General features: G+C 44.2%; 1 protein-coding gene across 1 annotated transcript; it reads left to right on the top strand.

Annotated features, from left to right (window-relative positions):
- The first annotated feature begins 252 nt into the window (after window positions 1–252).
- On the top strand, window positions 253–23639 carry DYNC1LI2 (dynein cytoplasmic 1 light intermediate chain 2). The gene is made up of 13 exons (XM_019979362.2): window positions 253–410; window positions 559–632; window positions 2582–2698; window positions 6369–6599; window positions 11943–12112; window positions 13044–13137; window positions 14134–14269; window positions 16403–16514; window positions 17016–17075; window positions 17934–17975; window positions 18381–18498; window positions 19265–19381; window positions 20684–23639. The coding sequence occupies exons 1-13, from the start codon at window positions 304–306 to the stop codon at window positions 20782–20784; spliced, it is 1479 nt and encodes a 492-aa protein (XP_019834921.1). The 5' UTR covers window positions 253–303; the 3' UTR covers window positions 20785–23639.
- The last annotated feature ends 2164 nt before the right edge of the window (window positions 23640–25803 follow it).

The following is a 25803-nucleotide window of genomic DNA, read 5'->3' as shown; positions in this document are numbered from 1 at the left end:
GCTCTTCGGCCGGCAGAGGCCGCCAGCGCGAACTCCGCCCGGGCGGCTCCCGCTAGCACCGCCGCCTCCCGAAGCAGGGCTGCCCAGGCGGCTGCCTGACCACCGCCCACCTCCTACCACTGCGGTGGCCTCACGACCCTGCAGGAGCCCGCGGACTTCGCAAGCCCGGCGGAGCTCGGCGAGCGGCGCGGACCGTGCGGGGCGGGCGGTGCGGCGGGCGGCGGGCGCGGGAGGCCCGGCGGGGTCCTCGCGGGTCCTCGGCGGGCCCGGGGGAGGGCCCTCTTTGTGGCTGCAGTTGGCAAGATGGCGCCGGTGGGGGTGGAGAAGAAGCTGCTGCTGGGCCCCAACGGGCCCGCGGTGGCGGCCGCCGGCGACCTGACCAGTGAAGAGGAGGAGGGCCAGAGTCTGTGGTGAGACTGCGGGGCGGCCGGACTAGGGCAGCCGGTCCGGGGAGGGTGCGACCGGGCGGGGCGGACCGTCGGACGGACTGACGGGCAGTCGCGGACCGGTCAGTTTCAGGCTGGTCCCGGGGCCGACAGCTCTGCCGTTTTCCCACAGGTCCTCGATCCTGAGCGAGGTGTCCACCCGCGCCAGATCCAAGCTACCGTCTGGCAAGAACATTCTGGTCTTCGGTGAGCACCGCCGGCGGGGCGTTGTCCGGGGAGCTGGGGTGGGCTAGGCGGGGCGCCCTCTCCCTGGTCCCTGCCTTCCTCTCCTCTGCCGCCTGCCTGCTCGGGAGGGTCTGTAGACCCTGGCTGGATAGCCCTATGTGGCCGAGTCACCACGGCCGAGGTCGGGACGCTGCCCCTTTTCGAGAGCCCAGGGATGCTGGCAAGTGCTCTCGGCACATTCCTTAGTCGCTTGGCCGCAATATTAGCTTTGCTTTAAATGACCCTGACTTCCTGCGCTCCTAGCCTCGAAGTTCACCAAACTGGGCATAAAGAGGGGAGGGACTGGATGAGGAGGTTAGCGGAGGAGGAGGGAGGAATGCGGTGAACTGGGGGTCGTCGGATTGGGAGGAGATGCCACAGGAGCCATTTCTCGATCTTGATGAAGCAGTGTAAGGTGAGAGGAACGCCGCAAAGGGCAGCAGGCTTCGGAGTCCCCACCAGGGACTTTTCCTGCATTGTTTCAGGCTTCACTGCTGGGTTACCTGGCTTAGGTCCCTCAGCATCTCTGTCTAGTGAGAGGCTTTGGCTGGGTTCATTCATACAGCCAATACCCATTTGTTGAGTGAGTCCTGTACTGCCCAGGTTGGATCTGGGGACTGTACAGACATCCCGCAGACACTACCCAAGAATCAGTCTAGTGAGATGGGGATAGATGTCCTGGGCATAGGCAGATGATTCTGGAGCATCAGCCATGGCTTGCTGCTGTTTGGAGTTAGGTGTTTTGAAGGCTAAGTGTCAACATGCAGGGCCGCAGAGGGTTAGTATTCTCAGGAACACAGAGGTGACGAGGATGGAGGAGGGTGGAAGCTAGCACAGCCTCCTTGTGGAAGGTGACTGATGAGGTAAGGTGGAGGTACACTGTGGAAGGCTGAAGAGTCGCTGCTTTTTCCTGAAGCCGCTTGATTCTTGGGGGCTTTTTATTTCACCTCTACAGTCTGATTCTCATGGGAATCACTTGGAGGGTGGTTTTCCCACTATTTTTGAGGGGAATGGATGGTGTTTAGTTGATGACCACTGTAGCAGGTAACGGAAAATGCTTAGGGGTCTTCACAGATTGGGGGATCCAGGGCACCAGATCTCTGTTTAGAAAGGGGACTCTGGCAGAGAGTGGCAGGTGGCCTGAAGTCAGGCTGAGTGCTCACCACGTCCAGATGGGATGTGGAGGGCCTGAGTGAGAGTGGCATTGGGGGTGGAGAGGAGAACTTGGATCTGTGGATTGCCTTTCGGTTTTCCTGGTCCATAATTCTGTATTATTAAATCCAAGGAGTGCCAGCAGTGTTTCTTGGTGGTGGCTCCTTCTGATGTTTAAGGTTTCTTTTGAGGCTGGGGGAGGGGAATTGTTTGCTGGTGGAGGGGGACGAGGGGAGGCTTGGTGGTTACTAAGGCTGCGCTTTAAGAGTTTTGCTTAGGTCTGTGATTATTTTCATTGGTTTCCTAGCCTTCAGGGTGCTTACGAAAGAAACGCACGAAAACTGAAAGTGGAAAGCAGCCCATCACTCATGGTTATGAGGCAGGGTTAGAGTTTTTTTCATTAAGGTTGATTATATTTTGAAGATTTGCTTTTCTTGGGGCAGAAGTTTATTTTGTGAGACACTAGCCCGACCTTTTACTTTCACTTTTCCATATGCGTGTCTTATAAATTGTAGATAGGGTCTGTGGACCTGCCTTCTTCCTTTCCTTGGGAGGTAAGGATGGCTGCAGTAGATTGTCATTTGAGATCTTGGAAATTACCACCTTTCTCACTCTTCCCCACCCTGACTACTCTTGCAGCAGGGCCTGCTTTGTTTATGAATGCAGATGAGACCTCTGTAGCAAGCTCCGTATGAAAGTGCCTTGTGTGACTGTGCAGACTCCCCATCCTTGCCTAGAGTAAACAGTACACTTTGTCTTCTTACGTGCGTCACTTGTAGGTGAAGATGGTTCTGGTAAAACAACCCTCATGACTAAACTTCAAGGAGCTGAGCATGGCAAAAAAGGAAGAGGCCTAGAGTATCTCTACCTCAGCGTCCACGATGAGGACCGAGATGGTGAGTGAAGCATTGATACCCATGCAGGTATCTGAGTCCTTGGTTACCATTCCTGCAAAATGGCCATGCATTCTCAATTTTCTGTTTAGTTCTAAGAGAATTAGTCACAGGGGACTAGATGAAGTGTGTGTCTTTGTAGGACTTTACCTTCTTCTCTTTGTATAGAGTATGGCAGCAAAGTGGGGAATGGGCCTGTTAGCTGGGTGGCCCCACTTAAAAGGAGATACTGAGGGTAAAGTTTCAGATGCACATAAACATAAGAAACTAAGAAATTTTTAAGTGCCTTGCACTTTTCTTTGAGAGAAATGCTTGGCTGGCTGATCTGGGCACCATTGTTACTCTGGCTGGTTCTAGTGGAAAATCTGAAATTGGTGTAGTTCAAAATGTAACAGCTTAACAGATATTCACAAGAGAATTTTGGAGTTTTTTTGGTGACAGTGTAGAAATGCTGATTTCCTGGGGGATATTTGTTTAGTGTTTTCTGTTTGTTTTCCCCAAGTGGAGAGAATAGAGACTCAGAGGCAATAATGTTCTCTTTTAATTCACATTTGTAGAATGTGGATAGTAATTGTTTTCTACCTTCTGGGTATTTGAGATGATTAAAAGTGCATGGTAAGCTTTCTTATAAGGATTAGATATCATTTAAAAGTTTTTTTCTTATGAGTCCAGTTGGAATAATGGTTTTTGGTTACCATTAGTTAGTATTGCCTCCTTTCTAAACTTTCAGGTTTTATGTTAGATCTTGAATGACTCTAAAATAAATAATTATTAGTGCCTAGGTCTTTAAATTTGTAGGAAAGTTATCTGTGTAGCCTAAGGATGAAATATCTTCATTAAATTACTTTATTTAAAATTGCCTTTACCCATTTAAACAGTAAGAATCACCATGTAACAGTGATTTTACAGGAGGACAAATTCCGTCACCTCTAGTTCCTCATTCTTTATTGCTGAAATGAAGAAGCTGATCACAGGTGGTTCCTTCTACCTTAATTCTTCGAGCTCCAAGAATTATTTAAATAAAGGGGGAAATATCTTTAATCTTAACGTTATGGTCATCTTAGCACTCCAGGGATTTTTTTCCTGCTCCTCCTTCCTTGGCTTACTTTTCCTTGCTGAACATTCCCTGTGTTCAGTGTGAAAGAGAGGTAGAAGGCGCTGAGGACTCTCCTTGTCTGAGGCGAGCAGAGGCTTTCCAGTGCCCGTCTAGGCCCACTGGAGTTTGTGTAGGTAATAGGGTTGGGACTCGGGTCCCTGAGCTAGACTAGGGGGCCTTACATGTCCGAGTCTTTTGCTTCCTGTCTTTGATGATTATTGTGGAAATAACTTGGGCACTGTAGCCGGGCAGGACTGGTTTAGAATCCCACTCCTGTAGTCACTAGTTGTAACTGACTTCACTCTGTTCCTCGGTTTCCTCATTAGTAATATTGGGCAATGAAACTAGTGTGTAAGTTGACAAAATGAGAGGTGGCGTGTGTTAAGTGTCGCTGAGTGCTTGAAACACAGTGGTAGGTCTAGTACTCATTTTTTTTCCCCAAAAAAACTTTAAACTTTTAATTTTGAATTGGGATATAACTGATTAAGTGTTGTGGTAGTTTCAGGGGAACAGCAAAGGGATCTAGTAACTTTTTGAAAGTATATGAAACATCATGTACATACTCCGTACATTTCTACAGATGCTTATTTCAAAGGGCATAAACATATCTCATCCCAGCCTCAAAGTAACCATGTTCACTTGCCTTTGAGTTGAAGTACATGTTAAGTTTTATTTCAGATTCCTTAGGTTGCCTTAAAAGCTTCTTGACCTCTGCATTTATGGGATTTTTTTAGGCCTCCTACTTGGAGGTTCCTCTTTGATGAAAGAGTTGTCCTTACCTGTGGTTAATTATACATTTTTCAGCCTCCCTTTTTTTAATTGTGTGTTATGACTGGGTTATAAATATACATTTTGCAGGCAATCACCTAGGTAGAGAATATAGGATCTGGTTTGTCCTTCATTTGTGGTAGAACTTGACATGTCAAAGGACCTCTGCCTTCAGGATTTGGGGTATCCATTTAACACCACTTGTGGTGTGTGTGATCTCCATGCACAGGGGTTGGGTTATATGTAGTGGGCAGTGGGAAGAAAGGAGCTATGTCTTGTGAGGGGCAGGCATTAAAATCTGCAGACTTCAGGTACAATGCAGTATTTTTGAAGGCATTCAGAGAATCCAAATCAAAACCGCTATCTGAAATGTGTTAAGAGTTTTGAAAGCATAGTTGGATGTAGATATCTTTATTGTAAACTGTTGAAATAAAGTCATGAATATAAAATTTTTTACAGCCTGTAAATTAATTGATTATACCAGAAAAAGGTAGCTAACTGAAGATAGGTTGTTGTTTTTTTTTTTTAAAAAAAGCAAGAGACTTCATTGGGAAGGGGCACCCAGGCGGAGCACAGGAGGGTAAGGGAACCCAGGAGAAATGCTCTGCCACTTCTCGGATTTCATGGCTTGAATTCTCGGATTTTATGGTGATAGGATTCGTTTCTGGGTTGTCTCTGGCCAGTCACTCTGACTCAGGGTCCTTCCTGGTAGCACACGCATTGCTCAGCCAAAATGGTTTCCAACAAGGAGGATTCTGGAAGGTCAGTAGGACACCTAGAATCTCCTTTTGACCTTTACCCAATTTGAAGACAGGTTTTTTAAAGTGTAAGTTGGAATTTATTAGGGAAGAAGTTAATAAAATTATATTTTTGATAGTAGGATGGCTCCCTTGACGTGCTTATATTTAAAAATTTTTTTTCTTGAAAAAGATATTTAAAAATTTTTATGTATGTTATTCGGAGAATTCTACGGTTTGATTACGTAGGTATAATTTTAGAATCATGTGCTTCATTAACTGTCAGCACTTGCACATTTGTGCATATGCGTTTTTAACTTTACTGGGGAAAACCAAACTACCTAAAACACAGACGAGTTTGATGAGCCCCAGTGTATCTATCCCCTGCCTTCAGGTTACCAATTCTTGGTTAGTGTTATGTCAGCTATACTTTACACCCTCTTTTTACTCCAAGTTGGATTATTTTCAAGCAAATTTCAGACGTTATTTCTTTTTATCTGTGACTACTTCCATATGTATGTCTAAAAGATGAGGATTTTTGAAAATGTAATTATATTATACCAGAAATAAGTGTAATTCCTTAATATCATCAGGCATCCCATAATCCATATCTTAGTTATGTAAGTAATGAGTTTATCTCAGCATTTAAATACAAAGGTCCTGTTTCTGTGGCACCCTTTGTGGTATGTGAGCTCACTGTTGAGTGTGACTGACAGAATAAGAGCTTGTTTAACCACAGGCTCTTGGCCACAGCTTGCCGCCTCACAGATTGCTGATATCTTAGAATGGATTATTTAGACTATGGCACAGATGTCCAGGGAACTTTTGTAGCTTTTATTCATGTTTTCTGATTCTTACTGAAAGCTAAAATGTCCTTTGTTAAAGAAGTTTTATAGTTTGGACAGTTCACAGGGCACCTTGATGAAGAGTTGTTGTATTTTCTGGTCAGGATTTTTTTGTGTTCTGTGTGGAATTCTGTGGCTGTCATCTTCAAATTTATTCCTGCTGTGACTCTCCTTTTCAGCTGTGCTGATGGTCATCATCAGTAACTTCACTTCGCTTCTTTTCTTAGATCACACACGCTGCAATGTGTGGATTCTGGATGGAGATCTATACCACAAAGGCCTGCTGAAATTTGCAGTTTCTGCTGAATCCTTGCCGGAGACCCTGGTCATCTTTGTTGCAGATATGTCTAGGCCTTGGACTGTGATGGAATCACTACAGAAATGGGCTAGTGTTTTACGTGAGCACATTGATAAAATGAAAATTCCACCAGAAGAAATGAGGGAGCTGGAACGGAAGTGTAAGTAATGTAGGGTTTTCCTAATTGGAAAATTCCCTGGTCTCTTTGGATGATTCCAACCACCTTCCTTTTCACAGGATCAAGAGGCTGCAAAGCTCTCCTTATAGAGTTTTTGTTTTGTTTGCACCGTTTATTTCAGAGTTGCTTTTGTCGATTCAGTAGTCAGAAAGTCTTCAAAGCAGGAATTCCCTTGCTGTCCAGTGGCTGGGACTCCGTGCTTCCCCTGCAGGGGATACTGGTTCCATCCCTGGTCTGGGCAGGAAGATCCCACAAGCCGCGTGGTATGGCCAAAAAAGTCTTCACAGCAGTCTTTGTCTCCGCTGTCACAGTTGAAGAAAATACATGAATCAGTATTCCTTATTGTCATTGGTTTTCTTTTATAATAAGTGTTCTTGCCTCATCCCCTAAAATGTGATTGGTTCTATAAGTCTTTTTCCTCTTCTGTTTACCCCTTGTCTGCTGAGTTCACATCTGTGGGTGTGGAGATTTATTGTGATTTCTGTAGCAAGTCCATTGCCCTGGATATCATTGAGGTCCTTTCATTTGCAGATTTAAAGGAAGCCTCGCAAAAGATAAATCTTTCGGCTCTTAACTTAGTTCATTTTGCCATCCAGCAAATACGATTTTAGTAAGAAATAGGAAGTTCTTTTTTGTGTGTCATTAAAATGAAAGGATATTTTAAGACTCAGGACATCCAAGGCCTTTTGAGAACAAACTTCAAAGGAAGTTCGTTTTTGTTTTGTTTTTCCTTTTTGTGATTCAGAAGCTTGTTTTTCGTTTTCTTTGCTTCTGTGCAGTTACATCAGCTTCTGTCCACTTGCCAGGGAAATGGGAGGGGCAGGGGCTGGAGCTGTGGCAGCGGCAGCAGTGCTGTCTTGGCCAGGGCAGTCTTGGCTCCGCCTGGCTTATTTCCACAGGATGACATCATTCCCTTCAGTGAATTAATGAGGGCTGCTGGGGCATGGCACACGGGACCTTCATACTTACTGGCAGAGACACATCGGGAATCTCAATGTGCTTTTCAAATCAGATTTCTTGCTGGGTGTCTTCCTGTCATAACTTCTGCTTGCCCCTGGCTCAGATTACCTAACACGAATTTAACGGGTGATTCTTTAGTTTGTCGTGTGCATATGTTTCCTGGGACACCCGCCTGTGTGCTGCAGTGATTGTTATGCAGCTCAGCGCATCTGTCCTCAAACACTGACTTTTTTAGATAAAGCCGATCTTTCCCCTAAAATAGAGACCCTGAAGGCAACTTCTGAGAAGAGTTCTGAGGCTGAAGAGCTGTTTTCCTTTCGCTGCACATTTACCATCGTACCCAGATTAATGACACAGGAGATTTCAGTTTCTGAACCTGTTTTCTTAGAGTTATAAACCTTGTAAAGGTTTGTTAAAACAGAAAAAAAAAAAAAAAAAAGGAAGACATTGGGCCAAGGATATTTTTGCTTCCCAGAGAAGGCAAGTGTCTGTCTGGGGCCACGTCTGTTCTAGGTGTTGGGGATACATACAGCAGACAGGATGCCCAATCCTGGAGCTTGTGTTCCCATGACACACTGAATTTATTTTGTGGTCTTAGTCATTGATGTCTGTGTCACTTAGGATCAGATTGAGCTGCATGTGACACAAGCCCCAAAATAACAGTGGCCTAAGCAAGACTGGGTTTTATTACTTGCTCCTGCAAGTGAAATCCAGAGGTGGTTAGTTAGTTCAGGCCTGGAAAGCAGCTCGAGGAAGACAGGTCAAGGACCCAGGCTCCTTTTTGCTTACTGCTTGGTCATCTCTAGGGTGTGGTTCACTTCCTCTTGGCACCTAGAGCTCCAGCCTTCACATCTGTGTTGCAGGCACCTGGATGGAGGAAAAGCAAAGGACTGAAGGGCGTGTGCCCATGGTCTTCCTAAGAAGACATTTCCTTAGGAGATGTAGTCAATGTGGCCGTGTGTTCTAAGTATCACGGTTCTGTTTGGTTGTAAGGAAGAAGAGGAGGGGACACTGGAGGGTAGCTAGAGATTCTGGAACCGCATCCATGCCTCATGACTCTGGTTAACCTTCTGAGGGCCTCTCTTGTTTTCACTGCCCTTCCTATGAGATGCTTGGAATGGTATTCACGCCTTTGTGTTACCCGTTGAAGGATTGCCTTTGTTAGTGCTGGTTTTAGGTTACATTTTAGTAAAGCGGTTGCCCATCTTCTCCTTGAAGGACTCCCACTTTCCAGCTTAATTGCACTCTAGGTATTGTATTGAGTAAGAAAAGGCTGTCACCCATCCTGCTTTCAGTCTCCAGTCAGCTGAGTTTGGAACGATGCTCCCTGGCCAGCCGCTCTTTTCCGGATTAGGGTCCCCAGTGGTCCTGAATCCATGGCAGCTGTTTGGCAGCAGGATTGATGGGGGAGGATAGAGCAGTCCCTGAAGCTGCCAGAAGGTGGTGCTTGTGTGTAGGTTGGTCTTCTCTTTCCAGCTTTGTGTTGGTGGCTTCCCTTGCTTATCAGGTAGAGGAAAACAGTTAGGTACTGTCTCTTAAGTCTTCTCAGAACTGTGGAACCAACAGGTGATCAGTGAGGCAGGAGGGAAAAGAACAGAAGGAGGTGGCAGCAGTAGGGTAGAGCGCTGCTCCTTCCTGTACCAACTCCATCTGACGCCCCAGGTGGGCGCATGGCTCCTGCTGTGAAATCCCAGCCACCCCACCTGCTGGAGAGAAACTGTTAATACTATAGTATGTGTGCACTTGGGCTTCCCTGGTGGCTCAGTGGTAAAGAATCCGCATGCCAATGCAGGAGACGCAGGTTCGATCCCTGGGTCAGGAAGATCCCCTGGAGGAGGAAATGGCAAGCCACTACAGTATTCTTGCCTGGAGAATGTCATGGACAGAGGAGCCTGGCGGGCTGCAGTCCATGGTGTCACACGGAGTCAGCACCACCTAGTGACTAAACAACAACAAATTTGTGTGCCCTAAGTGAAATATACACATTATTATTCAGATTACACAGTCCTCACTTTATTTTTATCATTCCTTTTCATCACCTCTGTTAGGAATATCTGCTCTGCCTTCCAGCTTATTTTTTTAAAATGCTGGATTATTAAAAACGTGTGCATTTCCTGTTGTTTTTGGATAGCAGTACTTAAGCCAGTCCTTCAGAGAATAAGGAGTCTAGCCCAGGGTTTCCCACCCATGTTCATGTCATGGCATGTGTAGAACACAACACAGTTTATGCAGCATGCTGGGAGTGGAGGTTCAAGGAGCAGACTGCTGGAGCTTCCCCCCCCACCCCCACCTCCGCCTGCCTTCCCGCAGTCACCTGGCTCACCTGTAACCAGTTCCAGGCTCTGCCATGCTCATTGTCTCACGGCCTGTTTGACTGCTGCATGTGACCTTGGGGAGTTACAGATACTACCCAGTTAAGCCATTGTATTTTTCATTGACTTGAAGATCTATTAAAATGCTTTTAAAGAGAAAATGTAGGAAGACTAAAAAGAGAACATATTCTCAGTTACATTTATATATAATTCTAGAAAACGCAAACTAATCTGTATTGAAAGAAAGTGGATCAGTGATTGCATGGAGTTAGGGATGGTGTTGAGGAGAGGTGGAGAGAACAGATTACCAAAAGGTATAAGGAAACTTCTGGGGGTGATAGATACGTGCACAATCTTGATCGTGGTACTGACTCAGGGGTGTATTCATAATGTCAGAAATACCAAATTTAGGGAGTTATGTGGTGGCCTGGTAGTTAGGATCTCAGGCTCTCACTGCTGTGGCCCAGATTCAGTCCCTGGTCAGGGAACTGAGTTTCCGCAAGACACGAGTCAGGTCTTCCCCCACAAAAACCAAATTTACATTTTAAACGTGCAGTTTGTTGTGTGTCGGTCTTGGCTGCATAAAGCTAAAATAAAGCAGATTTCTAAAAAATAAGTGGGAACTTTTGATGCCTTCAAGATCCTTCAGCAGTTATCAAAAAACCCTTCTCTGTTTTTGTCCAAAATGCAATGCAGTGAAGATCTCTTCAGTCATTTGTTTATATTGGCAATGACTTTGTATGAATGAGTTTAATTAAAGAGAAATTGTAGAGGTGAAACATTACATCTCCACTTTTGGGGTTAATCAGTGGTTTTCAATTTATGTGAAAGACAGTGTGTTCCCAGATAATTGCAGAAGCTTGGATAATGATAACCTAAATTCTTTGTAAATTAGAACTCATCGTTTGAAAATATTTGAAACCTGTTCTGTGAGTGAAGAAGAGAACACGCGCCTCTCTCCAGGTTTGCGTTCGTCTAGTCCTCTGTGTTTTCTCAGTGAGCATGTTGAGGATGCGAGCAGAGGTCCCTTTAGGTCCTTTACTCGTGTTATTTGTAGAAGAGTAGAGCTGCCCATTCCTCTGGCTGGAAGTAGCTTTAATCACCATGTCTTATTCTCTGGCCTCACATGTGACTTTGAAGCACCAAGAAAAAGGGGCAGGTCTGTGGGCTTTGCCTGAACCAAGACCATAGACCGCTCTCAGCTTGAAGGCCCTCCTGTGGGATTGCATCCTTGGCCAAAATAGTGACTGTGTGTGCCAGGGAGTGAATGTGGTAACGCTGACCCCTACTTGTGTGAGGTAGGGACAGGTCCATGACACACATACCTCAGGATCTCTTACAGGTGAAAGTCCACAAGAGTGAGGACGATGAGGAGGTGCAGGTGGTGCTGGGCAAGTGCAGCCTCACTCTTTACCACGGACACACCTCCTCTGTGTGGAAACAGCGTATTTTTGTGTAGATCAGGTGGTTTTAACTATTTCTAATGAGAAAGCTGGGAAGTTTTATAAGTTATAACCTATTTCTAGTGGTTGCCTCTGTTGAATTAACACAGTTCAACTACCCTAATATTTTGAAAGTGTAAAACATATAAGAAAATCGTTGGGAATTCCCTGGTGGTCCCACAGCTGGGACTCAGCACTTTCACTACTGTGACCCGGGTTCAATCCCTGATTGGGGAGCTAAGATCCTGCAAGCCTCCCTGTGTGGACCAAAAAAAAAAGTGTTTGCTTTTTGTTTTCATAGTAGGAACTGTTGAAGCCTTAGGAGATTTTTAAAAACCTGTTTAATTGTTAAGAGCTGGATACAGTTGAAGATGACCAGGGCACTATCTTTGCCGCTCTGAGGTTACACTGCTCAGACTGACAGAATTGAGAGTTTTGCATCAGTACCCCTATGTCCTAATACTGCAATTAAGTCAGATGCAGTTAGGAAGTTTGTCACAACTCTGAATGTTTTGTGCTTATTACTCCCTCTTTCAGTTTTCTAAAGCTGGCTTGTGCATTTTTTATTGTGTGAATGCATGTGTAATTTTCTTTTCCTTCTTTACCTGTAGTTGTGAAAGATTTTCAAGACTATGTCGAGCCTGAGGAAGGTTGTCAAGGTTCCCCACAAAGAAGAGGGCCTCTGACCTCAGGTCCTGATGAAGAAAATGTTGCCCTGCCTCTCGGTGACAATGTGCTGACTCATAACCTCGGGATCCCGGTGCTGGTGGTGTGCACAAAGGTGGGAGCCGTAAGGTTGGCTGGGTTTGGTCAGTGAACACTCACCATCTGTAAGAAACTTGGAGAAGCTCTCATTAGGTGTCTTCCTAAGGGGATGTTGGACTAATTCAGGATTCATTAAGGTACACTGAATATATCAGTATAGAAAATATTGTCATTTTACCTTGCTGCTAGAAATGTGACATTTACTTATAGCTTGAGTTAATCTCATGGAGCACTGTCAACTTTATTGAGGGATGCAGACTCAGATCTGAAAGTAGTTTTCTTAAGGCTGTGTAAACCAGTTCATTTAGCTCAAACTAGTGGTGAAAAAGGAACACAGAAGAGCAGAATTCTTTTGGCTTTTGGTCTCTAAAGTCTATTGGACTTGTTTTCAGAAAGGAACATAGCAACCCTGGAAAAAGAAGAAAGTGGATTCAGGGTTTGTAAAATAATGAGGTAGGAATAGAAATTAAGGGTAGTCATAGAGACATAAAGTTGTGTCTCTTAGAAATGAAAAGGAAATAGCTGTAAAAACACTTCGGGTTCAGAAGTTCTGTGATCTTAGTCAGAGCTGGTAGGCTGCCCAAGTATAGCATGAGCTGTTCACAGCATACTCTGTGAGGATGCAGCCCTGTGGAGTGTGCGGCGCACAGTCATGTCCAGGGGGCCTGTTTCCTGATGTGCCCTTGTTTGATTCCTAGAGCAACTGTGAGATGATCAGGGCTATTTTATCCCACTTTACACATGTGGAAGCTGAGGCCCAGGATGAAGGGGAAAATCTCCAGTTGCTTTTCACTCTTGTCTGTTTAGTCAATTAACGCGTGGACTCTGGGCTGTAGCTTCCTTCTTTGAAGCTATGATGGTTTTATTTCTGAAGCAGCCAGTGGTCCCAGCCTCAGCAGGCAGAGAGGCAGAAGGGTGACTCCCTTCTCTTTCTGTCTTCCCTGCAGTGTGATGCGGTGAGCGTCCTGGAGAAGGAGCACGATTACAGGGACGAGCACTTTGACTTCATCCAGTCACACCTACGGAGATTCTGCCTTCAGTGTATCCTTGGGGCGCTGAGATGGGGCCCAGGGCACAGGCTTCCCTCTGTGTGTTGATCCGGGCTTGCTCCGGATGGGGCATCTTCAAAGAGGTGAAGTGCTTCCTGAACCCAAAACAGTCTCATGCCAGGATGAAACTGTATACATGTTTTTACTTTTTAAAATTTTACAGTGTTGGTATTTGAGACTTATTAATTTCTGCTTGTTTTTTATTGCTTTCTATTTTTAATGGTGCACATATGATAGGCTTTCATATTTTTTTTTTTAGGCTTTCATATTAAGAAAGCTGATACATGATAATTTTATTACAAATTATCTTTACTGTATCTTGGAAATCTTTCTAAACTTCACTTTTTTTTGTTTTTAGAAAAGGTTAATTACCCAAATGACAGTGTTGTAGATGCTTCAGGGTTTCCTCTATTATGTTTTGTCCTGTCAATGAGAGAGATGCTTTGTCAACAGTCTTTTGAGTCTTCTGTGAAAATCTAGTAGCCCCACGTCCTGGGCTGGGGAGGGTAAAGGTGGGTTCCACTGCTTCCTTCGGGCTCTTCAGCTTGTCCAGCTCAGTGGTGAGGGCCAGTAACATGGTGGTGCCCGTCTCTTTTATGCTTAATGGCACACTTGATCACATGTGGGCATCTGTCTGGGAAAGAACCTGTGTGCCTTGACGGGGCTGAGGGTTTTCCCAGGCTATAGCCTTAGAACCAGTAACTTGACTGCTTGGGACACAGACTAAATCGGTCAGAAGATGACAGTTTACATGTTTAAAAAAAAAAAAAGGCCTACGTGGCCCGCTATCATCGACATGCTCTATGCTTTTGACTTGCTTCCTCTGCTACTATTCCCTTTTTCGTTGTTAAAATTTTAACACTTTCTCTTAATCGTGTATTGATCAAAAATGAGCAACCTGTGACTAATACTTTGAGGGTTGTGCTTGTATGTGTTCGTTTTTGTCTCCTCCTGCAGTGAATTGGTTTTCCTTAAGCAGATTGATCAGATGGAGCGGCTTTGATATACACATCAGTTAAAGAAGAGAAAAACCTCGACTTGTTGTATAAGTACATTGTTCATAAAACATACGGTTTCCACTTTACCACTCCTGCCTTAGTTGTGGAAAAGGAAGCAGTTTTTATGTGAGTTCTTTACAGGTGATGCCTGTGTGCGTGTGTGTGTGTGTGTGTGTGTAGCAGAGTTTTATTACAGTGAAAAAGGGACAGAGGAAGCTTCTGACATAGACATCAGAAGAAGGCAGAGGGTGATGCTTTTGAACGCTTCTCTTTATGGTGCATTTGCTCTTTACATTTTATCCTTCCAAGTGAGGTGCTTCTGTTTCTCTCATACAGCCAGCTTGCTTGGCAAAGTTCTTGGAGTTGGACCTCCTAGGGCGTAGATACACCCAACTTTACCTCTCCGCTGCTTTCCAGATTACTTGCCATTCTGCCTCCTGTCTGAAGGAAGTGGGTGGAGTGAGGTCAGGTGTGCTGCCTCTTTTCATTAAAAGCAAGTTGTCAAAACATTTTTGCCACTTACTGTCGACTCTGGCAAAATACTGGCTGAGAAAAGGAGTGGCAGCATAGGGAATTGGCGCTTCGGGGATCCTGGACATTTTCTGTTGCAATGTCTGGTGTAATGGCATCTGTTGGCAGGATGACTGCCTGTGCCCTCCCTGGCGTCTCATCAGCTTGGGCTTAGGCTATACTGAATGTCTGTTGTGTTTCTGACATTTCACACTTGGGAGCCACTGGGGCCGACCGTCCTGGGCAGAGACTTGGAACCTGTGTCATTCCCTCACTGGAGAATGAGAAGTATGGTGGATGCATAAATAAATGTTGAAGGTGTGGTTTCTGAGAGGCCTTGTGCGTTTTTAGGCTTAGATGTCCTCTTGACTTAAAAAAGAATGGCAGTTCATCCAGCAAACACTGAGCACCTCCTAGGTGACCACGTTCTTTGCTGAGGACACAGAAATGAACGAGATGTGGTCCCTGTGTGTGGCCTGTAAGAGACACAGCTGAGGGGGTAGGTCGCTGGTGAGGTAGTAGAGGCAGTGCCACAGGGAGAGCAGAGGAGAGATGCTGGCGGGGGAGTGGAGTGTGCAGGCCAGAAGGAATGGAAGGGTGGGAGGGACGGTGTGGGAAAAGACTGAAGGTGAGGAAGCCCAGAGCTCTCGGGGGACTGAACAGGCTGTCTCCTTGACATTTAGGGAGAGCTTCATTTGGGAGATTCCCAGACAGCAGACTCAGAGATGTGGACTGATTTCAGAGAACCGTTGTCCAGAGCAGTCAGGCCAGCACCAAAACCACAAGCTCTCAGTGAGTGGTTTGCTTTTGGAGTCAGTCAGTACCCAAGTCACTTCAGATCTCAGGAGGAGGAGACATAGGGAGACTGGTCGTGTTCAGGGCTGGTCTGGAGTGGAGAAGCAGCTCAGAGCTTCTGAGGGTGACATGGGTCGTGGCAGTGTCTTTGGCACCTTAGGTCCTGTTGGTTGTTGCCCAACAGGAGCTGGTGAAGTCAGCAAAGCCATTCATGGGGAGCGCCCTGACTAAGCACCTCCTTGGTTATAGAGCTAGAGTTGGATGGAGAATGGGAAGCCTAGACAAAAGTATGTCGTGTAGGGCATTTTACAGTTGCTCCTTGCCTTAGGCTTCAGCTTAACTTAATGGAGCCTGGGTGCCATCCTGCCCTGCGATGTCCATCTGGGCAGCACCCATTTAGGATCCTCAAAAACTCCTGTGTTCCTCTGGTTTGGGGCCTGGGGTAGTGCAGGTCCTACCGCTCTCCGTTGCTCCAGGGTACATATTCACACATCAGTAAAATTAGCCAAGCCATAAGAGGACCATTGTCAGAAAGAAGAGGTTTCAGACTACTCATGGGTGGGTCTCCGTGCCAGATTCCAAGAGATACAGTCTCACCCTGGGCTCCGTGTTGCTCTGTATTCTCCCCTCTGTCAGAATAGGGCCCCATGGTGTCCTTGTCCTTCTGGGTGAAGCTGTGGAAAAGCTCTGAACACTTGCTGTGGGTCAGTCAGCATGTACAGTCAGAGAGATCTTTTGCTGGCTCCTCAGGCCTTGGCCCTGTGACCTCAGTATGGAACTGGACCTGCAGTGAATATTGGCTTGTCTGCCAGAGACTACCAGCCAGCCCAGCAACTGCGTATCAGAACTTGGGGGAAAAGGGTGTCAGCCGGAGGTCCTCTAACCCGGAGTGTGCGGAGTGTTCTCTAATGCATCTAAGGAGAAGCAAGTTGGTTTCTGTCTCTTTGCCTTTAGACCCGCAGGCTGGGACAATGAAAAGAAAATAGCTATTTTACATGAAAATTTCACAACTGTTAAGCCAGAAGATGCATATGAAGACTTTATTGTGAAACCTCCTGTGAGAAAGGTACCCTAATCAATCATTTTTTAAGAGTTGTAGGTGGTTTTTTTTGTTTTTGTTTTTTTTTAATGTATAAAGATAGACATCTTACACATTGAACCACTTAGGGGGTAAAAAATAGATAATAATCCAAGGGCCTTTAAAAAGTCTTTAAATGAAATCTGGTGTTATGTAAGTGGTTCTGGGTGGTGCGGCATGAGGGACGGAGTGCCTCCGTTGCCTCTGGGTTACTCTTCGTAGATGCCCTTTGCTCCTGAGATCACCTGCAGACCCTGAGCTGGGAGGTATTGTTTAGAACCTGCCAGACTTAAAATATCATTTGCCCATATGCCAGGGCTGGCCTTGAAACAGGGTCTTTGCTAGGCTAGAAAAACCTACCTCTGCAAAGACTCCCGAAACCCACGTTGAGACATGAACCCAAGAGTCTCCTTTCGGCGTGAATTTTGACAAGTAGTTGGGGTGTTCTTGGCCTGTGACTGCAAATGAGTGTGTTGCTTCACTTCACAGCTGGTCCATGACAAAGAGTTGGCAGCGGAGGATGAGCAGGTGTTTCTAATGAAGCAACAGGTAAGAAGACCAGTGAGGCTGGAGCAGAGGCTTTTTGTGAGTGGAAGGCCAGCTCCCTGGGGCAAGATTAGGGGATACCACAAAGAGCTTGCGGCGACAAAGGGGTTGTTACCAGTTCTTGTCATTCCCTCTCGTTTGTCAGATTAGTACAAAGTACCTGCCTTGCAGATTCTCCTGCAGCGATAGGCTTACAACCTTATTAAGTGCCTGTTCCTTTCTGGGGTTTTTTTTGGCCATGCTGAGTGGCATGCGGGATCTTAGCTCTCTCACCAGGATTTGAACCTATGCATCCTGCATTGGGAGCTCAGAGTCTTAACCACTGGACCACCAGGGAAGTCCTTAAGTACCTGTTCTGTCTGTAAATGTACATTTTCTAACATAGCGTTTTCCATGTTGACAGTTTACCAAATGCCCTGACCTCACTTCCAATATGTCACCTAGCCCCCCCACAGCCCTGTGCATGAAGGAGGTGAGCCAGTACACACACTTTGTAGGTGAGGGGAGTAAAGCCAAGCTGGTGGTTCAGATTGCAGACCCTGCCCCACCTCTCCGTTTCACTGAGACAGTTGTTAGACCCCATGGTGCAGACAGGTCAGCAGAGGGAGTTGATAGTTCCTCTGCCAGCTTTTCCTCCCTTCTGTGCTCTCTTTACTTCTTTAGCTTAAAAACTGGTTCCTGGAAGTATTTTTTTCCCACCATCGATCAAATTGCTCAATTAAAATGTTTGCATTTATAGTGTAGACCCTATGATTTGGCTGTTGTTAATGGTGCCCTCTAGTGGAGTACTCAGAAGTGTTTCTCCAGACCCGTGCACTCTGCAGGCATGTGTTAATGGCCGGTGTGTCCCTCTCTTTGCAGTCACTCCTTGCCAAGCAGCCAGCCACGCCCACCAGAGCCTCCGTAAGTACCTTAAATTAAGCTGAGGGTCAAGGGCCAGCGTCATGGGTGGCCAAGCTTTATACCATTATTTGTGAGAGCTTTTATTTGTGTGGGCTTTTATGTTTTCAGAGGGAATGTTGTCCCCCTTAAAGCCCAGGGCCAGAAACATGGTAGAAAATCAGAAAATGTCTGATGAAGGAATACAGAGTTCTGGGCATTAGAGTGAACAGGCTTTGTTATCTTGATATTTCTTCTCTCAGGAGAAACTGGGATCTAAAAAGAAACTGAGCTGAGTACAAACTCTCATTCCTGCCACCTATCTCCCTAGACTATGAAAAATACCCCACAGAGGCATGTCTTTGTTTTGGGAATATGTATTTTCTGTTATTTTGACGCCTGTGTGACTCGACTTGGTTTTGGACTTAGGAATCCCCTGCAAGAGGACCCTCTGGCTCTCCGAGAACCCAGGGCCGGGGAGGGCCAGCCAGCGTGCCCAGTGCCTCCCCAGGCACGTCAGTAAAGAAGCCGGACCCGAATATCAAAAGTATGTACCCTGTCTCCGTGGAGGGTCCTTGGCCTCTTTCCTGCTTTAGGGGCTGAGTCGGTGGGTTTGGTAGGTGGAATCTTAAGGCAGCTGAGCTGTTTTCTTCCCCACAAGGGCTGTTTTCCACTTCTGTCTTAGAGAGAGGGAGTTCATGGGTTGGCAGAGACCAAGGCCTGTTCCTTCGCTGGAATTGGTGCCCTCACGCCTGGCTTTGTAAAGGCCTTGGTTAGGCCTCTCTGTATTCAGGGAAGAATACAGCATAAGTCATTTTAAAATGTATATTTTGAATCCTTGGTTTTGTTTCTTAATAGGTATATATTTTTACCAATTATGAATTGTCACTTCCTTTGTCAAGCTCGATGCCTTACTGGCCCTCATCCCAGTGACTTAATAATACCCCAAGATACTGGCTTTAGTAAAATGCTCAAATTGTATTTAGTTCTTGCATGTTTGATGCCTGTATTCTGAATGAGAGTTTTTCACAGCACCTTTGGAATGTCATGGGCTTATAAAACTTCTGCCTCATGGACAGGGAGATGATTTGGAGTACAGGTTCAGGTGAGAAATATAAACAAGTTTCACTTAATTAATTATGCTAACATGTAATCAGCCTTAGCAGTAGCAGTATATAAGGCATCACAGTGAAGGAATGTGCTCAGTATCAAAGATCATAACCACAAGTGGATAATTCTAAGCTGAAAAATAGTTTGTTGTTTAATTGAGTCATCCAGTTTGTGTGATGCTTTTTTCCTTAATGTTTCCTTAGATAATGCAGCAAGTGAAGGGGTGTTGGCCAGCTTCTTCAATAGTCTATTGAGTAAAAAAACAGGCTCTCCTGGAAGTCCTGGTGCTGGTGGGGTGCAGAGCACATCCAAGAAGTCAGGTACTGGGAGATTTATGACCCTTGGGATGGAGGGGTGCTGGAAGTTGAGGTGGTAGACAGGAGTGTCTGCTTCCACTGACCTGCAGACCCTTGATGTTCTGGACAGGTGTTTGGTTTATACTGAGCGGTATACTTTACAACAGAATTACCATATTACCATGCAAATTTCTTGGCACATTTGAGGTGGGATTTATGTATATTTGGTTCTCAGGAACCGAGTCCTGGGTGGATTGAGGTAGATCCTAAACGTATGGCCCAGGTGTAGAAGCTCTGTCCATTGAAAGCATGGTCTAGAGTGTACTGTTGACATTTTATTTACTTTTTAATTTTTATGTTGCTTTATAAGGATTTTGTTCACTCTGCTGCCCCCATCTTGTCATCAGCTGCCTGTGAACTCTGCAGGCATTTCTCCTCCATGAAGCTCCCTGTCTTGTCACACATACACATCTCTGTGACCGCCCACTCATCTTCTTCCACATGGGCAGGTGGGGCAAGTCTATGACTTGGAGGTCTCTGAAACAAAGGAACCAGCTTCCTCAAAAATGATGCATTTTCTCAGGAAGCTTGAGGCCATTTCAGAAGGGTTTTACTTTTCCATTGGCTATAAGGAATATTAATTAATACAGTGTTTTCCTTAATTGGTATTTTCTGATCAAAGCCCTCGGGAAATCACTGTATCCTCAAGTCAGCCTGGGCCTTCAGGGGCTCTTGTGTTCTTGGAGACTCAGGAGGCTGGTCTGGTGGCCCAGGCTATAAGCTGGTATTCCCTGGGAGGAAAGAGGGGTCACTTTTAGGCCCCAGTTAGTGTTCAATACTGTGTGCACCAACTTCGTGCAAGGTTGAAATTGTCAGCCTTAGTCTAATATTCTTACTGAAATATGGTGATTCCAGGACTCCATATGAGTCCGTTGTATTAGAAACAAAACATAGACATCTGTCTGAGGCACAGAGAGTAGTTTGCTGCATGCCAGAAACTCAAATACCACCTCTCGGAAAATGGTGATGAGACTGCATAGGGCTCAGAGGGTTTTCAGAAAGGCCTTTGTGTTTGGCACAAAGGCATCCCCAGGCAGGGGGCAGTAATGTAGTCCGGGAGCCCAGAACTGTGGCATTTGGAATAAAGAAGGGCTGAAATACGGTCTGTCTCCTTATAGTCAATACAGTGAAAAAAAGACTTTTCTTGTTCTTACTGGGATTATCACCAAAAATGATTATAGAAATCTGTATTATTTTAAATGTTCCTTAAAAAAAGTTTTTTTTTCTGGTCTCTCATCACTGCTGTTTTGTTTTTTTTTTTTTAAGGACAAAAGACTGTGTTGACAAATGTTCAGGAAGAACTGGATAGAATGACTCGAAAGCCAGACTCCATGGTAACAAACTCTTCAACAGAAAATGAAGCCTGATCCTCCTTAAAAAGTGCATATGTAAAATGACCAAATAACTATGTATATTGATCTTCTCTAAGACCAGGATTTTTCTGATATGGCACATGCTATCAGTTTTTTGGGGCAGGGGAGATGAACTTAAAAAAAAAAAAACTTCAGTGGCTGTCCGAGTGTGAAATGCACCTTTAGGAAGGTTGTGTGTCAGACCCCTCTGTGATGGATAACCCTTGGACTCTCAGGCGTGTGGCTCTCTTGTGGGCAGCAAGTGCAGCTGGGCCTCTTGTGGAAGGGAAGATAGATGGAGAGAAAGAGGGCCCACTTTCTTTTAGGGTGGAGCCAGTGAGACCGGGAAGTCATTGATCAGATGGTGGCTAGTCCAACCAGTTGCATGTTAACAGATTCACTTCTTCATGGGAAGCACATTAAGTAGCAGAAAGTCCAGGGAAGAGAAAGACTGGAAGGAAGAATGAGAAAAGTGTTGGGGAAGCTGAACGTTGCAGGAGGCGGAGGAGGAGATGAGCAATGTTAGTAAATACTGTGTGTTCAGTAGAAGTCAAATCATTTTTAAAACTTAAAAATCAGAAGTGTTTCCAAACTAAACACTAAGCAAAATAAGAATTGGACTTGTTCTGAATGCATCTTTACCTTGTGGAAGATGTGTTAAGTGTGGGGATGCCTGAGTCAGGTGGAGCTGATGTGGGGGTGGGAAAGATGGCAGCTGCCCAGGGCTCACGTGCATGGCCCAGGCCGTGTCCTCGTGGGAGGTGTTGGGCTCCACACATGTGTATCGTGGGGCAGTCAGTCACTGTGGGGTGTGTTTAAAGTCAGCAGTTACCACATTAGTTTACCTTGAATTGTGTTTTCTGAATAGCTTCTGCTTTGTCATTTTTTATTTCTTTTTTTTTTTTTTTTTACTACCACAGGCTGGCCTATTAGTAGAGAATGGGTGACCAACGTCTCATTTTACCATAATGCAGTGTGCTACAGAAAGTATGAAGGAGGTTTTAATGTAATTGCACTCTGATTAATTGGCTCACACTGTCCCTGCCTTAAGGTCATTGGAAACCTTCATGGAGTTCCAGTGATGCAAAAGGGTTTTGTCCTAGCTCCCTGGTCTGATCAATGCTATCAGATAAACAGATTAGTATGAATGTTTTGTATTGAGGATGGAAATGATGCATTTCTCTTGTTTTATGTCTTTCATAAACTAGCATTTTTTTTCTTATGGAAATAAGTGTTTCAGGTGTTTCCATTTAGGGCAGATACATGCACATTGTCGTGTCATACCATCATCCTGGAAGTGACTTCTGTGGATTTAAAACAGCACTTTTAATTTTATACATGACACAAAACGTTGAAATGCAAACACTACCATTAATTTAATGTATAGAACCTTTGTTGTCAAACCAAGGGAAAAACCACAGTTCACTTCTGTGGAGTTTACTTTTTTTATATGAATGTTTGTTGTACTGTTTCTGAGCATAACTTCCCTAATATCATTACTTTTACATACCAGATTTGACTGACCACTAACTGTACTGGGTGTAACTTAATATCCTGTGTTATATAACAAGACTCTAAGACTGTCTTGAATTGCTTTTTTGTAAAGGTCTGAACACTGTTAAGGAGAAAGCTGAGTATTTACTTACCTTTCTGACAAACAAAAATACGTTTCTCGTGCCAGTTTTATTGTTGAAAATACACTCCCCCCCCCTTTTTTATTTTTTATTTTTTAATGTATTGTGGCTTCCAGTTACCAGATTGTCCAGGTGATGACAGTAAACTGACTTGGAATGATAGTTGTGGTATAATGACCAATAGATGCCAAACAGCTTGCGGCCACACGAATGATGGGGTCACTTTATCCCTCTCTAGCATCTGGCAGGGGCGGGCTGGGGGCACAAAATAAGTGACCTCAGAAATAAAACAAAATTCTTTGAAAGGCCACATATCCAGGAGGGAGACAGTGTGATTTTAAATTTTAACGCAAGACTTTACTTTTATCACTTAAACTGATAAGCACTTTTTGTGTCAGTATAAAATGTACTAGAACCGAAGAAATGCCAAGACATCTGTCTTGTGAAGGAGGATTTCTTGGCAATCACTTTTAGTTTCTCGGGACAAGTGGCTACTCCTAGGATCAGAAGAAGCTGATGTATAGTGTCATGTGCTCAGTGGTTGCCAAAGTCTACCAACTTTGGGGAGCTGCAGGGTTCTTTTTAGTGGGGGTGGGAGGAGGGGGCATATTTTTTGTTATTTTGGGGGTTTTCAAGCATTGGAACCAAAGGCCAAACAATAAACAGCCTTTACTTTTTAAAGTAAAATTCATTTTATTTGCAGAATACACTTGTATGGTAGACTGTTAAAGATAATTTTATGACTATTTATATACATTGTAGTGGCTACATCTGCTGTTTGTCTTCAAAACGGAAAAATCAAAGAAACAAGCCCAACCTTAAAGATATGGCCATGATAAAGGCCATGAATTGGTCTTTGCTAAAAATGCAACGGGTATGCTGCTAGAATTATTTAATTTTGTTTGCACTTTTTTTTTTTTTGGATTGGCATTTTTAAACCAGTATTTAAACTGAAGATGTGTTTTATTAGTTAATTGAAAGTGACTGCTCTGTACATCATGACCTTAACAATGTTGATGCTGTAAGTGAAAGTTCACTGTTGTCTCTATACTAAGTTTATTGGTGTTTTTAACTTAAAAATTAGGACTGCAGATATATTCCCCCACCAGCCTTAGTCCAGGGGTGTGACTCTATCTGGATGCAGTATGCAGTCATGTGGAACCTTGCTTTCTAGTGCTGAAAAGAAGATGTCTCTAATTACTGGCTTCAATAAACACGAATCCAGACTGCTTACAATTTTTGGTGACTTTCTTTACGATAAATCATCCCGCTGGAGATACATTGAGTTGTCCGCTAGTCATATAGGGGGTGTCTACCATGTAGCTAAAAATGTATACCTCTGTCACTTGAAAATATCAGAAATTCTATTAAAGAACATTTTAAAGCCATATTCTGAGGTATGTGGAATTCCAGGCTGTGGGTAAAGGGCACGGGTTGTGAGTTGTCCAGCATAGTTTCTTGCCTCATAGGTAAATTTTTGATTGTCAGAATTGAGCTAAGAAATTTTTGCTTAACTTATTTAGAAACCTTGAGGATTCATAGAGGAATTTCAGAGCCATAATGTTTCTCACTTACTGAAATGGGCAACAGTAAAGTATGTTTAAGAAAATTGGATACTTTGGGGATCAAAGTGTCACGGTGGAGGGAACTCCTCCTCTGAGGCACAGATGGGGTTAAAAATAAAAAAAAATAAAAAAAAGAAAAGAAAATTGGATACTTTATATTAGAGATGAATTGTGTTTCTAATTATTACACTTTTAAGCATGTTGAATTTTCTGTTCTTTTTAAGCTGATTGTTTACAGAAATTTTCTCCCCAAGTTTTTATTTTGAAAAAAATTTTCAACAGAGAAGTTGAAAGAGGAATATATTAAATACCTGTGTTCTTTTACATAGATTCACCAGTAATTGACTTTTGCCATATTTTTTTCTCTTTTCCTCTCCCTCTCTCCCTCCTTCCTTATATCTGTCTCACTTTTTTCCCCCGAGCCATTTAAAATCAGTTTTAAACACCAGGGTATTTCACCCCTATATGTATTAGCTGAGTCCAGGCCAGTTGTCTTGTGAGAATATCCCACAGTCTGGATTTGCCTTAGTGTCTCCTCGTGATTTCATTTAGGGTAAACAGTTTTTGTGAGAACGCTACCTGAGTGAAGCTGTCTGTACCCTGGTGTGGCACAGCGGGTTACTGCTGTGTTGGTGACACTTTGATGAAGGTGTGTCCTCCACGTCTGTCAAACTGGGGTGATGCCCTTGAAGATCTTGGCTCTCAGCCGCCTTTTACACATCATTTGTAGCATCCACTGATGATCGTTTCCTAAATCAGTTACCACACTAGAAGTTCTTAAATGGTAATTTTCTTATCCCATCATCCCCTGCCTGTATCAGCTGGCATTCATCTATAAAAAAGTTTTTGTCCCTCTACCCTTCTTGTTTTCACTATGAATTTACAGTTTTGTTTTTTTAATTCGAATTGTTGTAATCTAATAGCTCGTTCTTTTTGATGCTCAGATTGTTCCAGATTTGATGAGTGGGAGCTTCTTCAACCAGCTGTGTCCTTTTTTCCCTTTTATTGAGATACAATTCATCATTTTAGAATATTCAGGGATTTTTAGTATGTATATTCATTATATTGTGCACCTATTGCCATCATCAAACTCCAGAACATATACAGTACCCCAGAAAGGAACTCCACACCTGTTAGTCCCATTTCCTTCTCCGCATTCCTAGCAACCGCAGTTCTGACTGCGGATTGGCCTGTCCTGTATAGTCTACATAGGCGGGCTCATCCAACATGTGGCCTTTGTGTATCTGGTTTCTTTCATTCTAGCATGTTTTCTAAGGTCATCCATGTTGTAACATTGTATCGTTCCTTTTTATGACTGAATGATGTGCCGTTGCGTGGAAGACCATATTTTATCCATTCACAAGTTGATGCATATTCGGGTTATTTCAAGTTGTTGGTTATTATGAATAAGGCTACTTGAAGATTCACATGTGAGTTTTTATGTAAGCATATGTTCTTTAAGCAGATACTTACAAGTGGAAGGGCTAAATTGGTAATTTCTGTTTTAGCAGAGAATCACCAAACTTTTCCATAGCAACTGAACCACTTTCTATTCCTGCTATCAGTGTATAATGTTCTTTCTCCATATCTTGGCCAAGACTTGTTTTCTGGGAGTTTTTTGTTTGCTTTGACTATAGCTCTCCTAGTGAGTGAAATGGTATCTCAATGACTAATGATGTTGAGCATCTTTTCATCTGCTTGTTGGCCATTTACATAGCCTCTTAGGAGAGGTGTCTGTTCAAATCCTTTGCCCACTTTAAAACTATTTGTCTTACTATTGAATGGTAAGAGTTCTTTATATATTCTGGATAGTAAACTCTCAAAGATAGAGCTGT

The sequence above is a fragment of the Bos indicus genome, chromosome 18 (assembly GCF_029378745.1).
Source record: "Bos indicus isolate NIAB-ARS_2022 breed Sahiwal x Tharparkar chromosome 18, NIAB-ARS_B.indTharparkar_mat_pri_1.0, whole genome shotgun sequence".
In the NCBI taxonomy this organism is placed as follows: Eukaryota; Metazoa; Chordata; class Mammalia; order Artiodactyla; family Bovidae; genus Bos; species Bos indicus.
Note: the sequence above shows the minus strand (reverse complement) of the source record. Positions and strands in the feature narration are given on the sequence as shown.

Excerpts from the sequence above, each read along its gene's own strand:
- DYNC1LI2 (XM_019979362.2), top strand. The coding sequence starts at position 304 with ATGGCGCCGGTGGGGGTGGAGAAGAAGCTGCTGCTGGGCCCCAACGGG. Across the intron at positions 2,699-6,368 it reads CCACGATGAGGACCGAGATG|ATCACACACGCTGCAATGTG; the intron begins GTGAGTGAAGCA and ends TTCTTTTCTTAG. Across the intron at positions 14,270-16,402 it reads GAAAAGGAAGCAGTTTTTAT|ACCCGCAGGCTGGGACAATG; the intron begins GTGAGTTCTTTA and ends CTTTGCCTTTAG.